At 39.2% G+C, this 17718-nt stretch overlaps 2 protein-coding genes across 2 annotated transcripts; one reads left to right on the top strand and one right to left on the bottom strand.

The window, feature by feature from the left end:
• Positions 1-1935: 1935 nt before the first annotated feature.
• nfkbiaa (nuclear factor of kappa light polypeptide gene enhancer in B-cells inhibitor, alpha a) lies at positions 1936-4358 on the top strand. Its single transcript, XM_071478672.1, has 6 exons — positions 1936-2236; positions 2796-2901; positions 3021-3228; positions 3343-3431; positions 3555-3815; positions 3922-4358. The coding sequence occupies exons 1-6, from the start codon at positions 2007-2009 to the stop codon at positions 3949-3951; spliced, it is 924 nt and encodes a 307-aa protein (XP_071334773.1). The 5' UTR covers positions 1936-2006; the 3' UTR covers positions 3952-4358.
• A 1441-nt stretch (positions 4359-5799) lies between these two features.
• On the bottom strand, positions 5800-10198 carry LOC139621809 (proteasome subunit alpha type-6). Its single transcript, XM_071478674.1, has 7 exons — positions 10020-10198; positions 8992-9086; positions 8056-8137; positions 7282-7437; positions 6751-6929; positions 6429-6523; positions 5800-6008 (listed from the first exon to the last, which is right to left on the bottom strand). The coding sequence occupies exons 1-7, from the start codon at positions 10093-10095 to the stop codon at positions 5951-5953; spliced, it is 741 nt and encodes a 246-aa protein (XP_071334775.1). The 5' UTR covers positions 10096-10198; the 3' UTR covers positions 5800-5950.
• Between the last annotated feature and the right edge of the window lie 7520 nt (positions 10199-17718).

The raw sequence follows: 17718 nt of genomic DNA, 5'->3' as shown, positions 1-17718 counted from the left end.
AACTGGCGTCAGCGTACTCTCTGTGGTTGGTTTCCACAGCAACCACAAGTAAACACAAGGCAAGTGGAGACAAGAGCACTTGCACAGCTTGACAAAAAAAAAATTCTCAAATATGTAAAGTGGAAGTCCCAGTATTTCCCATCTAGAGTGAATATCTGACCATATATAGACGCAAGCACGCAATCTTGGCAGAAGGAAAAAAAAGACACAAGGCTGCAAGAACAGTTTGTCCCCACATGTGTCATTGTGATACTTGACAGACATTAAAGAATGTGTGGAATTCAACACACACACACAGAGCTGGTGTGCGCCTGTACGAATGACGTGGGTCTGAGAGATACAGTAGGCTGCTAGATAGTGACATCACAACCTGGCTGGGTGTGTATATGTGTGTGTGTGTGTAAGTATCGCCCCGCAGAGGTGTGAATGCTGCACTGCTCTTGGATACCGTTGCTATGTTTTCACCAAGCCTACCTTTCACAGTGTAAACAGACATGATCCTGGGAATTTTATCTTAAATGTCAGGGGAGCACAGACAGGTAGCTCTGTCACGCACTTTTGCCACCTTGTTGTCAAAGACAAAGAATTTCCTCTTTAAGACTTGCATCAAAGCAACATTGGGACGAAAGCAAAGACAAAAAAAGATAAGACGGAAAGCCATAACATTTGGGTGTAAGAAAGAAAAGGAAAATAGTCAAAATACCTACCAAAAGTCAATAAGGTTATACACTTCTGCATGACTTAACACTGTGTTTTCCAGGCTCAGAGCTGATTTGTGCAGGATTTCACCTCCAGAGATGTGTTAAAGCATGTGCAGGGCTGGATGGGCAAGTCCAGAACATCCCACACGGTGCTGGTTTCATCAGGGAGTCTCCATGAGGAAACTTCAGAATCTTCCCCCCTTCTTCCTCTGCACTTGATCTGCTCTGTAGCGTAATCATGTACAAAAACAAGTGTGGAAATCCTGTCGCCTCCTCCCCTCTGAATATACTAGATGTGGATTTTTACACCGTGTGCAATGTTTTCACACACATTTGTGTAATTTTATTTTATGCTTTCAAAGGGACATAACTAACAGTCCTGTTTATAATAATGGGAAAATTAAGATGCATCTCGCACAACAATAGTCACATACATGAAAACACAATACAAACCTACATGCAGAACATGCATACATTTGAATAGGTTTTCTCTCTGGATTCTGTTCATTTTCCTAACTAAATAGGTCAAACTAAGTGTAAGTGCAACAAATCTTGCAAATTGTTCTTCAGTGAAGGAACAAATAAGCGTCTGATTAACACATTAACTTACTTAAATAAGAAGAATTCCTTACAGATTGTGGTATTTACATGTGTAGGAGACTGTATCTAATGTTGAGGTGAGGCAAAAATATAAATGTGCTTTGCAAGTAAAATTACATTTATCACTTGTATGATAAAAATAACCACAGGATCCATAGCAGTTACATGATAACACACTGTGGTTAATAGTGTAGGTGTAAGTTCATTTTCAGTGTAAACTCTGAACTGAATTTCACTTTGGAAATTTGAATGTTTCTTTTTAAGCCTAGTTTAAATTTGTCCAATTAGGCCAAATGGAAAATGTGCAGTGCTACTTTGGTTAGCCACTAAAAAAAAAAAGATAATTTCCCCAGTGCAGAAGGGAATTCTTCAAGAGCCAGTCAGGGGCTGTCTCTCTCATTCATGACCATCATGTCTCATTCATTGAAATAAATAATGTCCCCTAACCTACATCACAGGTGAAAATAGGTGTCTAATAGGAAACTACAAGTTTTCATTCTGAGTGTATTTGGGGGGGATTTTTCTCACAAAAGCACGGCTGAGTGTGATTTCCCTTGCTTTTTCTAAGATAAGTCAAGTGGAAATCCCCGCCAAGGCTCCGCCCAGCGAGCGCACAAAACCCAGTGCGCCTCCCTTGGCTGCTCCACTCTGCCCTCACCTCCGCACTGAGACTCATCCGCTTCCTCTCGCAGTCGCAAAGTCAACATGGACGTTCACAGAGTGTCGAATCACAACCAAATGGATTATAACCTCGACAACATGGAGCCCAAACACGGGAAAATGCTGCCTTGCCAAGAGGACCGTTTTGACAGCGGCCTGGATTCCCTGAAAGAAGACGAGCTGGTGAACGGGTTTGAGGAGATGACTGTGGACACACACGATCACTCACAGGAATACGAGCCTTGGAGAAATGCAGTCACTGACGACGGTGACACGTAAGTGGATTTTTTTATTTTTATTTTTTTTTCTTTGTAAATCATGAATACTGCAGTTACGCATTTGCAAATGTAATAATTCTGCGTGAATGAAATGGAAGTTTTGCACAAGTGCGCAGCACCAAAAACCTAACAAATACAATGCAAAGGAAAGATGTGAAAAGCTGCACGAAAGCTGCACGAAAACAAGTGGTCTTTAAAAGCGTGTGTGTGTGCGTGTGTGTGTGCAGCATAGTGCGTACTTTGTGTGTGTGTGTGTGTGTGTGTGTACTTTGGCTGAGAAAGCAATCTGGGCGGTGCTAAAGTCCGCGTTGCGCGTTCAGGAAAGTCCCTGGCCAGCTGCCAGTAACTGATAAAGCATCAGATGTGTCAAACCACAACTGGTGGAAATAACCCGACAAAACTCCATTCTTGCGAAACGCTCCACTGCTCAGGCTTTGTTCTTTCTTATTTGGCTGGAACCACTTCCTCTGTGTGTAATTTTTTTTTTCTTTTTGGAAAAGCGTTATTTTAACTAACCTCTGTGTGTGTGTGTGTGTTTTTTTGTTTCTCTCCTCAGGCCTCTCCACTTGGCCATCATCCATGAAGCCACAGAGTATGCCCTTCACATGATCAAACTGTCACACAATCACCCCTTCCTCAACGTACAGAACCACCAGAGACAGGTAATAACCAAAATCATACACAGTGATTGATTTATTCTCCAGCACATACACAAGTGGTGTTTAATAATAATAATAATAATAATAAAAATAAAATACTAATTTAAATGTCCTCCCCCCAGACTGCCCTCCATCTAGCAGTGATCACAGAGCAGCCCCTGTTGGTGGAGAAACTCCTGAAGGCCGGCTGCGACCCACTGTTGGCTGACGACAGTGGGAACACAGCGCTCCACATCGCCTGCAAGAAGGGCTCCCTCGCCTGCTTCAGTGTTATCACCCAGAACTGCCAGCGCCACCTCACCTCCATTGTGTCCTTCCCCAACTACAATGGTGAGTATTGAGGAAAAAAACAAAAACGTACACACAAATTGTTTAGTTTCACTTTAGCAGTGCCTGTTTCTCGAATTTGGTTGGTGACTGAACTTTTTCTTTTTCTCCTCCCAGGACATAACTGTCTCCACCTGGCGTCTATTAATGGCTACATTTCATTGGTGGAAAACCTTGTGAAGCTGGGTGCAGATATCAATGCACAGGTAGGTGTCATACACATAAATGATGGCAGCCAGCAGTATATTTTTCTTTTGCTAAATAATATCATAAAAAGCAGAGTCACGTGCAGGAAGCTAATGGTTTTATTTCTTCATTGTTTCCCGTAGGAACAATGCAGTGGACGGACGGCCCTCCACCTGGCCGTGGATCTCCAGAACCCCACGCTGGTCCATTGCCTCCTGAACCTCGGTGCTGATGTTAACTGCTTGAACTACGGCGGCTTCACAGCGTACCACCTCACATACGGGCGCCAGAACGAAGAGATCCGGTGCCAGTTGTACGAGAAGACGGCACAGGAACTGAGGGAGCTGCCCGAGAGCGAATCAGACGAGAGTGACATGGAGGACCTGGACCTGTCAGAGGATGAGGTCAGTATCTGATTCAGAATTATGAAGCACCTCATTAGCAAAGATTTCCTATCACGATGCCTTGAAGGTATGGGTTCCTAACAGTTCTTTTATTTCTCCCCCACAGCTTTACGACGACATAAAGTTCGGAAAGTAAACAGAACAGATCTCTCTACCGCTGGTATGAACAACAGTGAAGCTGCTACTGGGTTGCCCAGCCACGGCCCCCAAATGGGGGACAAATCAGTGCCTGCCTGTCCCCCCGTCCAAGGTCCACGGCCACAGGTGCTGGCCCTGGGATCGCAAACATGAATGAAGATGGCGTCCAGTCTGGTCAAAACCGGTCTGCATCAGAGAACTCTGTGCCAAGAACCACAAAACAGCAAGACCATGACCTCCATGTAGTCCTTCTGTAGACTGTATAAAATATATATTGATGTGTATATACCAGACTTGTACTATATTGTAAATACAGAGATATTATTTTTGTACTTGTACATATGTGTGGATTTAAACACTATTAACAAAAAATGCTCAGAATAAAAAGAAGTCTATGAATATAAACAGCTTTGACTTGTGTGTTTCCTCCGCTCAGTGCGAGTCATTTTCCTTGCATGTGACCACTCTGTCACGGCCTTTCCAAATGATAAAATAACCCACATTTTTCACTTAACAAAAAGTGACAAAGAAGAGAGTCATCACCCAGACTTGTGAAACATAAACAGTGAAAAATGATCATACTCAGACTCTTGGAACAGTCTGGGATTTCCTTGTTGGGGCGAGGTCACTGGGTCTCTGAGTCACTGCGTTGAAAGTCCCTGGGCAGCATAAGAGGAACATAATGTACTTAAATATTCCGCCCTGCCCTGGAACTACTGCTGAATAGCAGCTAAGAACTGGCAATAGGTAGAACTACCAAGGAAATTTTTTACTTTGAGAAAGATCGGAAAAGGTCCCACAGAGAGGTAGAGTTACTGTTGAGTCGAAATGATTAGGAATTTTTCAGACAGGAATTACCTGAAATGACGGGAAGTACTTCTTCTAATTCCCAGTATGAAGTAAAGCTGGACCCAACACTTATCTGAAAATGTGTCCGAGTGACTGTGTTGAATTGCTGTGTATACTATAGCCTGTAATTGCCCTCAGGGCTGTAAACATTAACTGTACAGTACTACAGAGGGATTTTCCAAAGACCAAGGAGCAGGTTGCTGCTTCTTTAGGACAGTGGAATTCAGAGAAGAGGCGTAAACATTAATTAAAAAGTCCCACAAATTATGACAGCGGGGATGAGAACAATTACATTTCACGTGGATTTGTTTCTGAGTCTGATGATAGCTGCGAAAACACAGAGGGAAGTTAGGGGGACTAGAGCTGATGGGAAATGATCTAAGCTGATGACATGTTGAAATCATTTCTGATGAACTGGTAATGACAAAGCCCTCCCGGTGCTGAGCTGGATAGGGTCATTGACTAGAAAGCTCAGCCGATGCCCACCCTTCTTTCCGACACACACCAGAGCTCATATGTCAGCTTTGTTGAAACCACTCTCAATTGTCAAGGGGAACAAATTTTCCCTTCACAAAGAGAAACTACTCGTGTTTCACGATACATCCGGTGAGCTGGAGTAATCTATTTCTGACATGCCACAGGTGCACTTAAAAAAAAAAAACAAAAAAAAACTAAGTGTTGAGAAAAGGAGGTCAAATCAGGTCTACATCATTCAGTGTGTAGTAAAATAACCTCTCCACAGCACCTTGGTATGTCATGTGATTTTTAGTGCATTGACAGCCACAACAGGAAGCTCAGAGGCAGAGCTCTGCACAAGCTCATGTTCCCATCAACATTTCCCCCCCCCGCTGCTAAAATTCAACTAACAGATGAAAACACAGGTGATGGGGCCAGGGGTTAAAAAGTGGGTCTGAGTCTGTTGTGTGAATAAAGAAATCTCACTGAATTCTGTAAAAGTGCAAAAAGCTAAACAGCAAAAATATATCAAAGACAACTGTTATTTTACTCCAAAAACTTTTTTTTTTTAATTGTTGAATGAAACAGTGGGGTAAATGTACAGCAAACAAAGATAACACCGGCCTCCTTCTGGGAACTGCATATCCCGTCATGCTCTAACTTAATCCAACGGGTGACACGTCTCTGCTCGCTCAGTCCCGCTCTGCCAAGGACATCAGGTGGGTGTCCACTTCAGTCTCTGTCAGAATCCTGGAGGGAAAAACAGTTAAACAGACGATGATTCTCATGTCTAAAATCTATAAGATCTGTAAGAGCTGAACAACTGATAAACTGATCTATTGATTGACAGAACATTAGAGTTCATGTTGATTGGTCCAAATTAGAGTACTTGCTTTTCTGTGCCATATATGATAATAAACTGAATATCTTTGAGGGATCTGACCACATCAGGTAGATTATAACACATATATAACATATGACAGTTTTCTGTCATTTTATATACAATCAACCAATTGATTGATGATGAAATGATTTTTAACTTGCAGCCCAATGACGGCATTTTTGTTTGCAAAAACAGTCCCTTTTTCACTTTAGAAAAAAAACATGAGGGAAATTGTTTTGGTAGCTGCTCATCTTATCTCACAAAGGTAATCACTACCAGTCTTTTACCTAAACTTGGGGTCCTGCGTTGTGACAACGCCCACCTCCAGCTCAGAGGGCTTGAAGTCAATGGAGAGAACAGTTGACAGACAAGAAATTGCCGTCTAAAAGGGAGAAAAGGGGGAAGAAAAAAGAGAGGTAGTGCAAGGGGAAGATAAGATCAGGTTTATGATGCCTTTATTATACTGTATGACGATCACTTACTGGATATGAAAATAATGGCTACACAACCAGAAGCCACACAAGTGGAAACCACCTCTAAGGTTACTTTCGCATTCAAATTGCTCCCATATCAACGTGTGCTACATCAACGTAAAGAGACTCTGTGTACCTCAATGGTTTGCTCAAAGGTCCAGTCCAGTTTCTTTTTCACTTTCTTCTCCAGGAAGCTGGTGGCTTCTGTCTGCTTGACCCCAGCGGCGGTGGCCTTGAAGCCGCAGTAGTAGCCTGCGGGGTCGCATTTGTACACCTGGGGGCCGTACTCCTCGTCTACGCCGATCACGATCATACCTGCAGGTTAACAAGCATTGGAGGGGGCACTGACAGTAAGACTTGGCCTCTGGCGTTGTTATTCATTTTGAATTAAGACAATTCAAGAAAGATGATGAGGACTATCTGTTGTGAAGGGTCAAAGACTTCTACCAAATAGAACTTAAATAATTACCAGATGGAATATCAGGACACATTTTAAATGCAAAAAAAAAATGAAAATCTTTCATCATAAGTCAGTGTGAATTTCAGTGTTGTGTGATTGAAATACACCACTGAGGAAAAATAATAAAAAATATCAATAATAATAATAATAATAATAATAATAATAATAAAAAAGAATAATGACAAATTTAAACTAATCAATACGTACAGCAGCCCAGTGGTCGCATCTCAGCGTTCTGCGTGTAGACTTGTGAGATGTCAGCAATTCTCTTACACAGCATGTCCACTGGAATCTCATAACCGTACTTGTACTGCCAGTTGGCGGCTTCATAGCGAGCTCGCTGCACTTGGGACCTGCTGTCAGCTGAAGGAGGGAGAGAAAGGCAGCTGATTTGTTTCAAAGCATCCATTAAACTGTCACACAGTCAGAGTGCTGCTTCAAATATTTAATGCAATGTTTAAATGAAATAATAAAATCCATAGAAAGTCAGTTCTTATGCCAAAAATAACATCTGTGTGGAAAGAGGAACCATCAGCGACAGTAAAAGCTGTGACTGAGGAGAATAGAAAGGTCAAATGATGTATGAGTTTTTAAAAAAAGCAAGACAGTAGTTGGGTTTGAACTGGCTTCCCCATTGTTCACATTTACTGAGAACTTGCTGTGTCTTCTGAGCTAACTACAGACGTTAACACTAAATGAGCAATTCTCAGAGAATGCTGATGCTCAGTGTGAGGGTGACAACAAATAAAGGAAATACTACAGTGTCTGTGCTGAAAATGGCATTTTTTAAAAAAAAACACATTTTAACCCAGAATTTTGTGTTTGAGATTTTTAAAATCCAATTTTGCAAATTTTTCACTTAGATAAAAAGCAAATAGATTGTTGGATTTTATCCTAAAACAATTAATCCTAACAATCAATAATAGATTGCGTTAAATGTCTTGTTTGCCTCCATTGTATAAACATCAGTGTTTTTCTTACCTGTCATCCCAGACATTACGCATCCAATATTATCTGTTATTCTGAAAAGGTGAGTCACTGTGGAGGCATCCAGAAGCTTGTCCTGTTTTAAAGTAGAAAGAAAGAATGAACATTTGATTGTGGCCTCATCATTGCTGTTTCCAAAGATTTACTTGACTCCTTAAAGTCCCATTGGTATTCCAGTGATCAGAATCACTAAAGATATTAGCCACTGAAAATTAAAATCCCCCCCCTCTGGTAGTAGGTACAAGTAATGAAGAGCGTAAATACAATTATATCTACAACAAACTCAAAATCAGTGAAAACTGAATAAAATAAATAATTTCAATCATTTTTTAACCAAATATTTGCTGCTTTAAACTTAAATACATCCTTAAAATTTTTTTTCCAGAAAAAAAAGAATCTTATCTCTGAAAATACAAAACATATTATTTTCATGTAATATAAATTTTGCATGCTATAAATTAGACACAATAAATTGTAAACAATAGACCAAGTGAACAATTTAACATATCAAAACTACACTTTGGGTCTAAAAACATGACGCACATCAATATTTATACTTTTTTGACCCTAACTACATAGTTGATGTGTTTTAAAACACGATATAGTCTTAAAATAAATGTGAACCATTTTCGCAGTAGATTAAGATTCTCCAGCAGAGAGACACTGAAGTGCACTGTATTGCGTTTCACAAGCATAAATAATGACTGACCCATATTGAATTGACATGACTATATATATTGTTTAATTCCACCTGTAAAGAGCACACATAGATAACACATTTAACTGTCAGTATGGATGTTGCTGCATGTCAGGAAAAAGGAGAAAGTGTCATGAGACCAGGAAGATGCATCTTGTCACAAAAGTAGCACTTTGAGTGATGTGAACTCACTATCATGGCAGTATGGAAACGATAACCTGATATCCACTCACCGGTACTTTTTTCTGTGTTACAACAACCGCACAGTCCTTCCCCCTGACTGCTACTGATGTGAGGCCACCTTGGTTTATGGCCTTGAAAGCATATTCTGTAAACAACATGGAGACAAGAGTACATGTTCATCTGACAACAGTAATGAACTCAGGGAATGGAAACAAACAAGTACAAGACTCAATGATTTTGGACAGTAGAGTCAATATACAAACAAACTCATCAGTAGGAAACTTAGAGCAGCCAGCAAAGAACTGTTCAGGTGTGATCTGATTGGTCAGATCACACTAAATTATTGACAGTGAGAGATGTTGCATCCAGATGAGGGTTACCAGTTCAATTTATGGCTGAAGAGAATATTCTCTTTATTCCTCTGAAACAATTGATTTGTTTTGTTTTTTAATGCTTGTAGAGCAACTTTAGGATCAGTCTCCTAACTGTTGTTGATTGGATGACATCAACAACAGTCCTGTCCATGTCCATTTCAGTTTAAGAAGAGACTGGATCAATTTCATGAACTAAAACCAACCTGCAACAGATATAACCAACGTATTTTAGATTGGCTTTTCGCTTTAAGCCCAACCAACGCTTTGCCGTAACACTATAAATACACATAACAGTTGGGCCATTGTTACAAAGTGCTATCATGATGAAGTTGATTTACTCAAAAGTGGCATTTCACTAACTTTCCAAAATCGCGACCTTAGCCTCAGTGGCAAGTTGACAGTTTGAGCAATGAATCAGCTTGCTTTACTGCAATGCTAACCGTGCTAATTACCCTACTAGCGAGCTAGCTATTTTGATTCTCTCTGTTTTGTTTAATACTACTATCGGGAAACTAGCCGTAAAATAACGATTGAGACGCCATTAGTAAAACTTTAGTGCTTGTCTATGACTCTACTTTCGCTTTGGCGGGGTGTTATTTAATAGCTACAAGCCCAGCTAAGCGAACCATGACAGGGCATTTAGCTAGCTAGCAAACAAGTGAGCCTTCGAACCGGCTTTTGTCTTAACACATCCACATACTGACCGACTTGATAGAGCCTTCCTTCCGGAGAGAAGATGGTAATATGTCGATCGAACCCTGCACTTGAGCCTCGGGACATTTTACACGGTTAAGTTGGCCGAGAAGTTCGTCCAAATGAATTTGCAAGCAGATTTTACTTCATGCACAATATTTCCACCCGGAAGTTGAACTGGGGGCATCCGAACTTCATCCGGTGTCACAGGCCTGGTTCGTTTCCATGGTGATATAACATTACCATACTGTGTCTTCAGAAGTATTCTAGTACTACAGGTACTACAGAAAGTACTATACTCGAGGACAACTTTGAGGTATTGAGTATTTCGTTTTCACTCTGCTTTATACTTCTTCTCCACTTCATTTCAAGAAGAAATATAGCTTAAATTTTTACACCACTTACTACATTTTATTGATGGTTGCAGAACAGTTATTTTCTATTTTAGCGTATGTTACGTTCAAAATAAACAACAAATAACAAATAACAACAAATAACAGGTGGTTAGACATGGTGGGATCTGTGGAAACCAAACTAATGATTATTTTTTTAAATCATTTCCTTTTAGGATACAACAGTATACAAGTACAGTACCAGTCAAAAGTTTGGACACACTTTCCCATTGAAGTGTATGAGAAAATGTGTCCGAACTTTTGACTGGTACTGTATGTTGCTTTCGTCTGTACTAACTGCAAAAACACAGTATACTATGAATATATATTTCATATGGCATACATTTAATGTGTAGTATGGAATTTGGATTCAGCATAAGATAAAGGCAAACACTTTGACTTGCCACACTGTAGCAGGAAAAGCACAGGTGTTATTAATAACATTAACAATGGCCTTGTTCTGTGTGTCATGACAACCAATCATTCATTCTATTATTTACACCTGTGCTTTTCTTAGTGTGAAATGCCAAAACATCTTCTATGAAGAGGCCCCTGTACATGCTGGTTCACTGCCATGGCTTACTGCAACACCTGGAATGATGCACCTTTAGTTACACCTTGACTTTTCCTTCTAGAAACAATGTGTGCTGTATAGAGAAGCCCGTCCTATGTGAACCTTATAATATTTCACTTTTGTCTCTTAGCAGTGGCTTGGTGAGTCAGTCTTACACTAGACTGCATATTTAATGTTAACGCTATTTTTCCAGGAATATCTTACAATATATTTCAATTCAATACAAAACCATCACTGATTACTTCCTCAAAAATCACGTAGGAGTTGAATCAACACCTTTCTAACACAGTCTTAAGAAAGGTTGACCTTTATAAGCTTCAAAATGTGGCATATATTGCAGAACTGTTGAATTGGACTGCATTAAAAGTACATTGTATAGTGTACATATATATATATATATATATATATATATATATATATATATATATATATGATATGTGAGCATACACATGAGTCAATGTAACACCTTGATCAGTACCTAAGGAAAGTTGTTATGTATAAATGTAAATTTGGTTACTTCTATATATCAATTAGTCTGTTAAGTGTCAGTCCTGTGTGCCTTGTTATTCAGGATTTAGCATTTACTGATACAATAGCTATTTTATTACTGTTCTTTTAGCCTGATATAGACACCAACAAAATTTCTGCATAACTCACATGTAAAAGCTAAAATTGTAATTGTAGGCTATATCACTGTGACAAAGTGAAAACAGAGGAGAAGCCATGAGATGAACTCTTATGAAACCACAGGTTTATTTTACCACATCATATGTCAAGCCATGTGAAGATAATGTTGCCTCTTAAATGGAACATGAGAAGTTTTTTTTTTCAATTCGTGGAACAAAATCACTGACGGATCACTTGATATGCATTCAATTCCTATTTCCTTCTTCCTGAAAAAAATCTGCAAATGTGTATGTGTCATCTGGGATTTCCCCCTTTTTCTCCAGGTAGTTAATACAGCTGAATAGAGGATGTTTGCTTCCTCTTTATAAGTTACTAACATGCTCAAATAATGACTCATACAGCTACTCAGAGTGGTATCATGATCAGAGATAAGCATTTGAATCTTAGGTCTGTGGTGCCAACAAGGGTTATCTTATGAAATGTTCTCTTATGGTTTTATGGCAAAAAGTCCCCATCTTTGGTTGCCATGTCATTATCCATTTTTCAAAAACGATACGGTCTGTGATATGATCATTGATGACATACATGAGAGTATTTGCATTTAATCACTCAACCAAATATGACACAATTACACACCATGTATGCAATAAGGTATTTTATCAACAGTTAATGATCTGAAGAGCTATGCAAAATCCAGCATTGCAAAATGTTTGTCCACTTCTGCACAGCCACATGTATTCCTTCATACTAAACAGTACTGCAGAGATAAACACATGAGTTTCCAGCATGATTTTGCAACTCCAGTATATAAAGCTTTAGGATTATTTTGGAAAAATGACATTTATTTTATGAGTTATAGAATTTAAATGGAGACATTCATTTGATAAAATGAACATAAAACATAAAATATTTCAAGTAGTTTTTTTTATGTAGTGGATGTGCAGGTGAGGTGAGAAAAGCGTCAAGGGCTTATTTTAAAACCTCACTCAATGTAAGGATTTAAATCATAAAAGTAAGAGAATAAAAAGAAAGAAAAATGAAAAAATACAATGAAATTAGAGCAAATATATCACAATATATATAGTGGAAACAATAGAAGAATTTAAATGAATCCTTCAATTAATTAACATTGATCTATCAAATGTATTTTAAGGCCTAATTGTTGTCTGAGTTAAATAACTGGCTAAAGGCAGAATCTTAAAATGTTTCCCTAAGTTATGTTGGTAAAACATCTGTGCTTCCTTTGCTTTGATATTTCAAAACCTAGACCTAACCCAGCAACCCCACCCCCCCACCCCCCACCCCCACCCTGGCTGATGCCCCTCTGTCCTGATACCTCTCACTTTCCTCCCCCTTTCCTGTCCTCTCCCCCACCCCTGCTCTCTCTCTTTCTCTCCTCCAGCTTCGGTTCTTACTCTACATGAGAGTATGGCTCATACTGTATCACTGCAGCATTTGTACACTGTATTCACATTTGAAACCAGAAAGACCCCCACCCCCAGGTCTAAGGGAAGAAGTGTGGGAGGGAGTACGGGGGGGGGGATCTCCACCATGTATGAAAACACATTTTCACATTGCAAAGCCACAATCTGGCTAATGTTTTCCAAGCACAGAAGTTTAGATGTTAGGCAATAAAGGAAACATTGGTATGATGATGCTTTCTCTGAAAACCTTCATAACTTAAAGTGATGTTTTGACTCATTTTGTATAAAACATTTTAACAGTTTTTTTTTTCATAAGTGTTGACATTTTTATTGTAGTATTTAAAAATTTCCCAAATAAATTCTGAAACTGTCTTTTATATGTGGGTGTCTGTACAAACCCCTTGCCCATAACCACTTTTTTCTGTTGTAAAAGCATAAAAATATAAAGCAGACAATCAAATTTAACCTGCCAAAACTCCAAAACCAAACAATCATTATATTTTACTGCTCACAGTAAACAAAAATTTTCTAAGAACTTGAATACAGTGTGTATCTTCTCAGAACAGCTTATCTAATGTGAGCTCAAGAGGGTGATGCAAATTCGATATAAGTCTACAGAGCATGTATGTGATAAAAAAAAAATCCTGTGTGCTTGCTTCCTTTTACTACACACATCTTCTTTAGAATTTGTATGTTGTTCCATGTAAATTATCTAGTGGTTTGTCATGTTACAAACAGTGATTGCGCAAAGTAGCCTAAAGGTGTGTTGCAATTAGTGTTGTTGCACTTGTTTGGAAATGCTTAAGGGATTGAAATGTAAAACTTGTAATGTGAATGAAATTAAATAGAATCTTGTCATTCAGGATGGTTGCATGACAGAGAGGCAGCGAAGTGTGAACATCTTTAGGGTGTAGTGACATTGGAGTTTAAACCGAACCACCCAGGGACTTTACGCAGATTAACAAGTATGCAGTAAGTGTGGTTTAAAGAGAGAGGGTAGAAAAGTTTTACTCTGCAGCACAGAACACATGCCAGGCTTTTAAAATAAAATCACATCAGGGTTACATTATGGATAAAACAAGCCCCAAGCTCTTGATCTCATGTCATAAATTATTGGTGCGTGTCTTGTGAGCAAACTCAACTCAATCCCATTGTTTGGAAAAGACTAATGACATAGCACCTGGAAAACACAGGCTTTTATTGTTTCCAGCTGAATGTTTGTTACTCCAGCTTCTCTTTATCAAAGGCCTCAGTGTGTTGATCAGCTTCCAGCTGGGTCAAATGTAACTCACTTTTCATAAGACACTTTTTATTTACTGAACAACTTGCCAGGAAATTTTACTCTTGTCCGTTATTCTTGGCATATCTTATACATCTTCCACTCCTGTACTCTTAAGGTAATATCTTTCCTTTTATGACCAAATTCCCGTCAGTGCTGCTCTGATAATGTCTCAGATGAATACTGGGTTAAAATCTACAGAGACTGGAGGATAGGAAAAACAAAACTGACTTGTTTACGTCAAATAGAAAGCAAAACACGACTCAGCTCTTGCATAACTGCTACACTGTCAATCTCGCTCTGCAAAAATACAAGGTCAGAACTGGATGTTATAAATCACACAGAAATAGAACTTTGTGTCAGAGAAAAGAAGGCAATAATAAGTGAATGAATACAAATCATTATCAGATTCCTCCTCCATACCACACTGTGTCTGCAGTGTTTACATTTACATCTGGCATTAACATGCAGTCTGTGTCTGGATATCTTTTCCATGCATTATGGTTGGATTTCACCTCATCTTTACAGTGTGGCCACATACAAAGGTCACCTAACTCCACTTGCATGTCAAAAAAATACAAGTAGTAGCTGTACAGAGCAACTTGTACCTTGCAAGAAAATGGTTTAAAGATCTGTCACGCCCGTCCCTGGCACTGTTTGAAGTTTGCCCATTCCACCTAACTAGTTTGCATGTTCAGATCTGATCACAGTGTGGGTGGAATCAAGATAATGAACATTTATTGATAGCAGGTGTAAATGCAAAAGCCTGTGGAATAGATGTCATTGTCCACATAATGTATCCAGATACAGATCACATATAACCAACCACTAATTTCAGCTTTAAAGGAGCTATTTATAGGTTATACTATTGCTACATAGCTAACGTTCGCATTAACATCTGTCTACTCAGCAGTCTAGAAGAAACGTTGTCAGCTAGTCAGCTAGTCCGAGCCTGCCTTGTCACTTTCCTTTAGCAATTCACTGGAGCCTCCACTCTGAAGACATAGTACTGCTCAGAAGGAGTATTATAACCTCTTGTCTTTAATGATTTGAGATTTAATGGTCAAAACTGATGCAGTTGCGATATCTGGACTTTTAGTCCACAGTATGAGTCAAGTTCCAAAATCACTTGATCCTATTTTTCCCACAATTCAGCATTGTCTTTCACAAGAACCCTTCTACCTCCTAAATGCCCACATTGTCAAAACGCACACCTCCAGTTTGTATCACAGGCTTTCATCACGTTTTTCTTTATAAAACTTTGGAAAAACTCCCTCCAGAGCCCCGTAGGAAAAAGTGCAAAATTGTTGTGTAGTACCCCTTTAATATTTTACATACTGTATGTTATATAGTTTAAAGTTGAAATACTGGAGCTCTATTATATCAGCGGGCCAATAATATAAAGTACATAATGACCATTGGTAACAGTGGTGCTGTGATCCATGTGACTGCACTGGCTCGTGAGTCTTGTGCTGTGTGAGGTAACTTCAGTGTTGATGTAATGTGGTTGATTCATGATAATACTCATACAGTCAGCTGAAATATCCACAGCGTTCCAATCAGATGAATTTCAGATGGAAAATTGGACATCACACTTTGATAGTTATGTGGTGTATTGACTTTGCATTCATCTTAAACCAAAGCCCAGGGAAAGGGCTCAATACAAGCTGGCTACAGTTACACTGTACTGTATGCTTGGACATGTTCCTTTCCTGCTTTTCTGTCAAAAACAGACATAAAGCTGTATGAAAAGTTATAGAATTTATCACATGCAGCTCCTAACCCAAACATATTTTGTGTCTCTGGTTTCTGTAGTGATTTAAAATCATTGAATAATTTTATACACCATAGTAATTTCAAGACTGTCTTTTGCATGTTCCCAGGTAGATGGTTATCATGATGGGAATAAGAAATGAAGGTTCAATGAGACTCAAAAGGGCAGAGACACGTCGGTTACCACTGTGTCCCCACTTTGAAGCAACTTCACCCCTGCTTTGCTGTAATCGCTTCTTTTTCCAATAAAAACTCTATGAGTCTATGAATTGACTGTATGAATGGTGACTAAAAGCTGACTGAGACCTCATCAGCTGACCTTTCTGTGTGAACTATACAAAAGCAGACTCTGTGGTAACAACAAAGCCAACACATAATAAGGGGGGGGGGGGGGGGAATGTGGTTTTAACTCACATATTGAAATATAAATGTCTCATGAAAAAAAAAACCCTAAAATAACCTGCGCATTAAATCCCTGGGACAGACACAACATAGATGATATTCACAGAGACTGGGCTCTTTTAATTCAAACTAAATGCACTTCTAAATGCTCCTGTCTGTGTGCAGTTTGTAATGTATTATGAAAATACAAATATGCAAAGAAAGCCACATGGCTGGATTTCAGAGTGGTGGGTGAGATCAATTGCAGTTTTAGACAGCCAGCTTACTCCCACATACTTCCTCTTGTCCCTGAATGTAACCACAAAGCTGTCCTGTAGGATGGATGGATTAAATTAGATTCTATAACTAGAATAGGCTTGTCAGATGCACATTGCCACAGTAGAACTGGGCCTTGTGCAGAGAAATAAAATGGAGTGTGTTGAACATATTCAACCTGAGGAAAAAGTCCAAAGGGGGCCATCAAACGACAAAAACAACCTTAGACATGTCTCACTCTGCTGTACCACAGGGCAGCAGGAAACCCAAAACCTCTTCTTCTTTTTCAAAGCACTTCTTGGTATTTCGAGTCTGAGAACCTTGCAGAGTGTTTCTCAATACACACTGGCAGGCATATTCAGACAGGCCTTAACTATCAGGTTCTGCAGGTAAGCTTTGTCTGCTGAGCCTCATACCTTGATCACTGTAACATCCACTGCACTCATACTGAGCTGTCTCATTATGTGCATCTTTAAGGCCCATCATTTGATAGTGGTCTGCAAACCAGACATGCAGGGTTTTACTCACAAACTGACAGCAACTGCAACTTTACTCCTTGCCCCCAGGCTTTCACTTTGTTGAGCTCAAACCAGAAAACCGGCTTAAACTTCCAATAACTGCTCATTTATGTGCTACGACTTCATTTCGTTGATTAGTATAACTACTTTCGTAATGTTGCACACATAAAAGTTAATGAACATACTTTTAGGCCCCTTGGTTTCATTGGAACAGACATTTATTACCTTCATTTGAGTTATATGGCTAAAGTGTCAGCCACATATTTGTCTGTTTAAACATCCACCAGTCACTAAATGCTCCATTTTGTTCACCAGCTAATGGCATAGCAACATAGTCATCTGATCTATTGCTAATACAAAAATACTGTAGCTTTAATAGTTCATTTTGATACATAATGCACAGCACTTAGAAATATGGTAGCCTATCTACATTAATGTGGCACTTCTTATGAACCAAAAGGAAATA

This window comes from Trachinotus anak, unplaced genomic scaffold (genome assembly GCF_046630095.1).
Source record: "Trachinotus anak isolate AG129_WGS33_773 ecotype Australia unplaced genomic scaffold, CSIRO_AGI_Tana_v1 ptg000005l, whole genome shotgun sequence".
Lineage (NCBI taxonomy): Eukaryota > Metazoa > Chordata > Actinopteri > Carangiformes > Carangidae > Trachinotus > Trachinotus anak.
Note: the sequence above shows the minus strand (reverse complement) of the source record. Positions and strands in the feature narration are given on the sequence as shown.

What these genes read in the sequence shown, in the direction of transcription:
- LOC139621809 (XM_071478674.1), bottom strand. Translation starts at nt 10,095, where the DNA reads ATGTCCCGAGGCTCAAGTGCAGGGTTCGATCGACATATTACCATCTTC. An exon ending in TAACACAGAAAAAAGTACCG is followed by an intron (nt 8,138 to 8,991) that starts GTGAGTGGATAT and finishes ACTTTAAAACAG; the next exon opens with GACAAGCTTCTGGATGCCTC. An exon ending in CGTAATGTCTGGGATGACAG is followed by an intron (nt 7,438 to 8,055) that starts GTAAGAAAAACA and finishes TCCCTCCTTCAG; the next exon opens with CTGACAGCAGGTCCCAAGTG.
- nfkbiaa (XM_071478672.1), top strand. Translation starts at nt 2,007, where the DNA reads ATGGACGTTCACAGAGTGTCGAATCACAACCAAATGGATTATAACCTC. An exon ending in GTCACTGACGACGGTGACAC is followed by an intron (nt 2,237 to 2,795) that starts GTAAGTGGATTT and finishes TTCTCTCCTCAG; the next exon opens with GCCTCTCCACTTGGCCATCA. An exon ending in TGGACCTGTCAGAGGATGAG is followed by an intron (nt 3,816 to 3,921) that starts GTCAGTATCTGA and finishes TCTCCCCCACAG; the next exon opens with CTTTACGACGACATAAAGTT.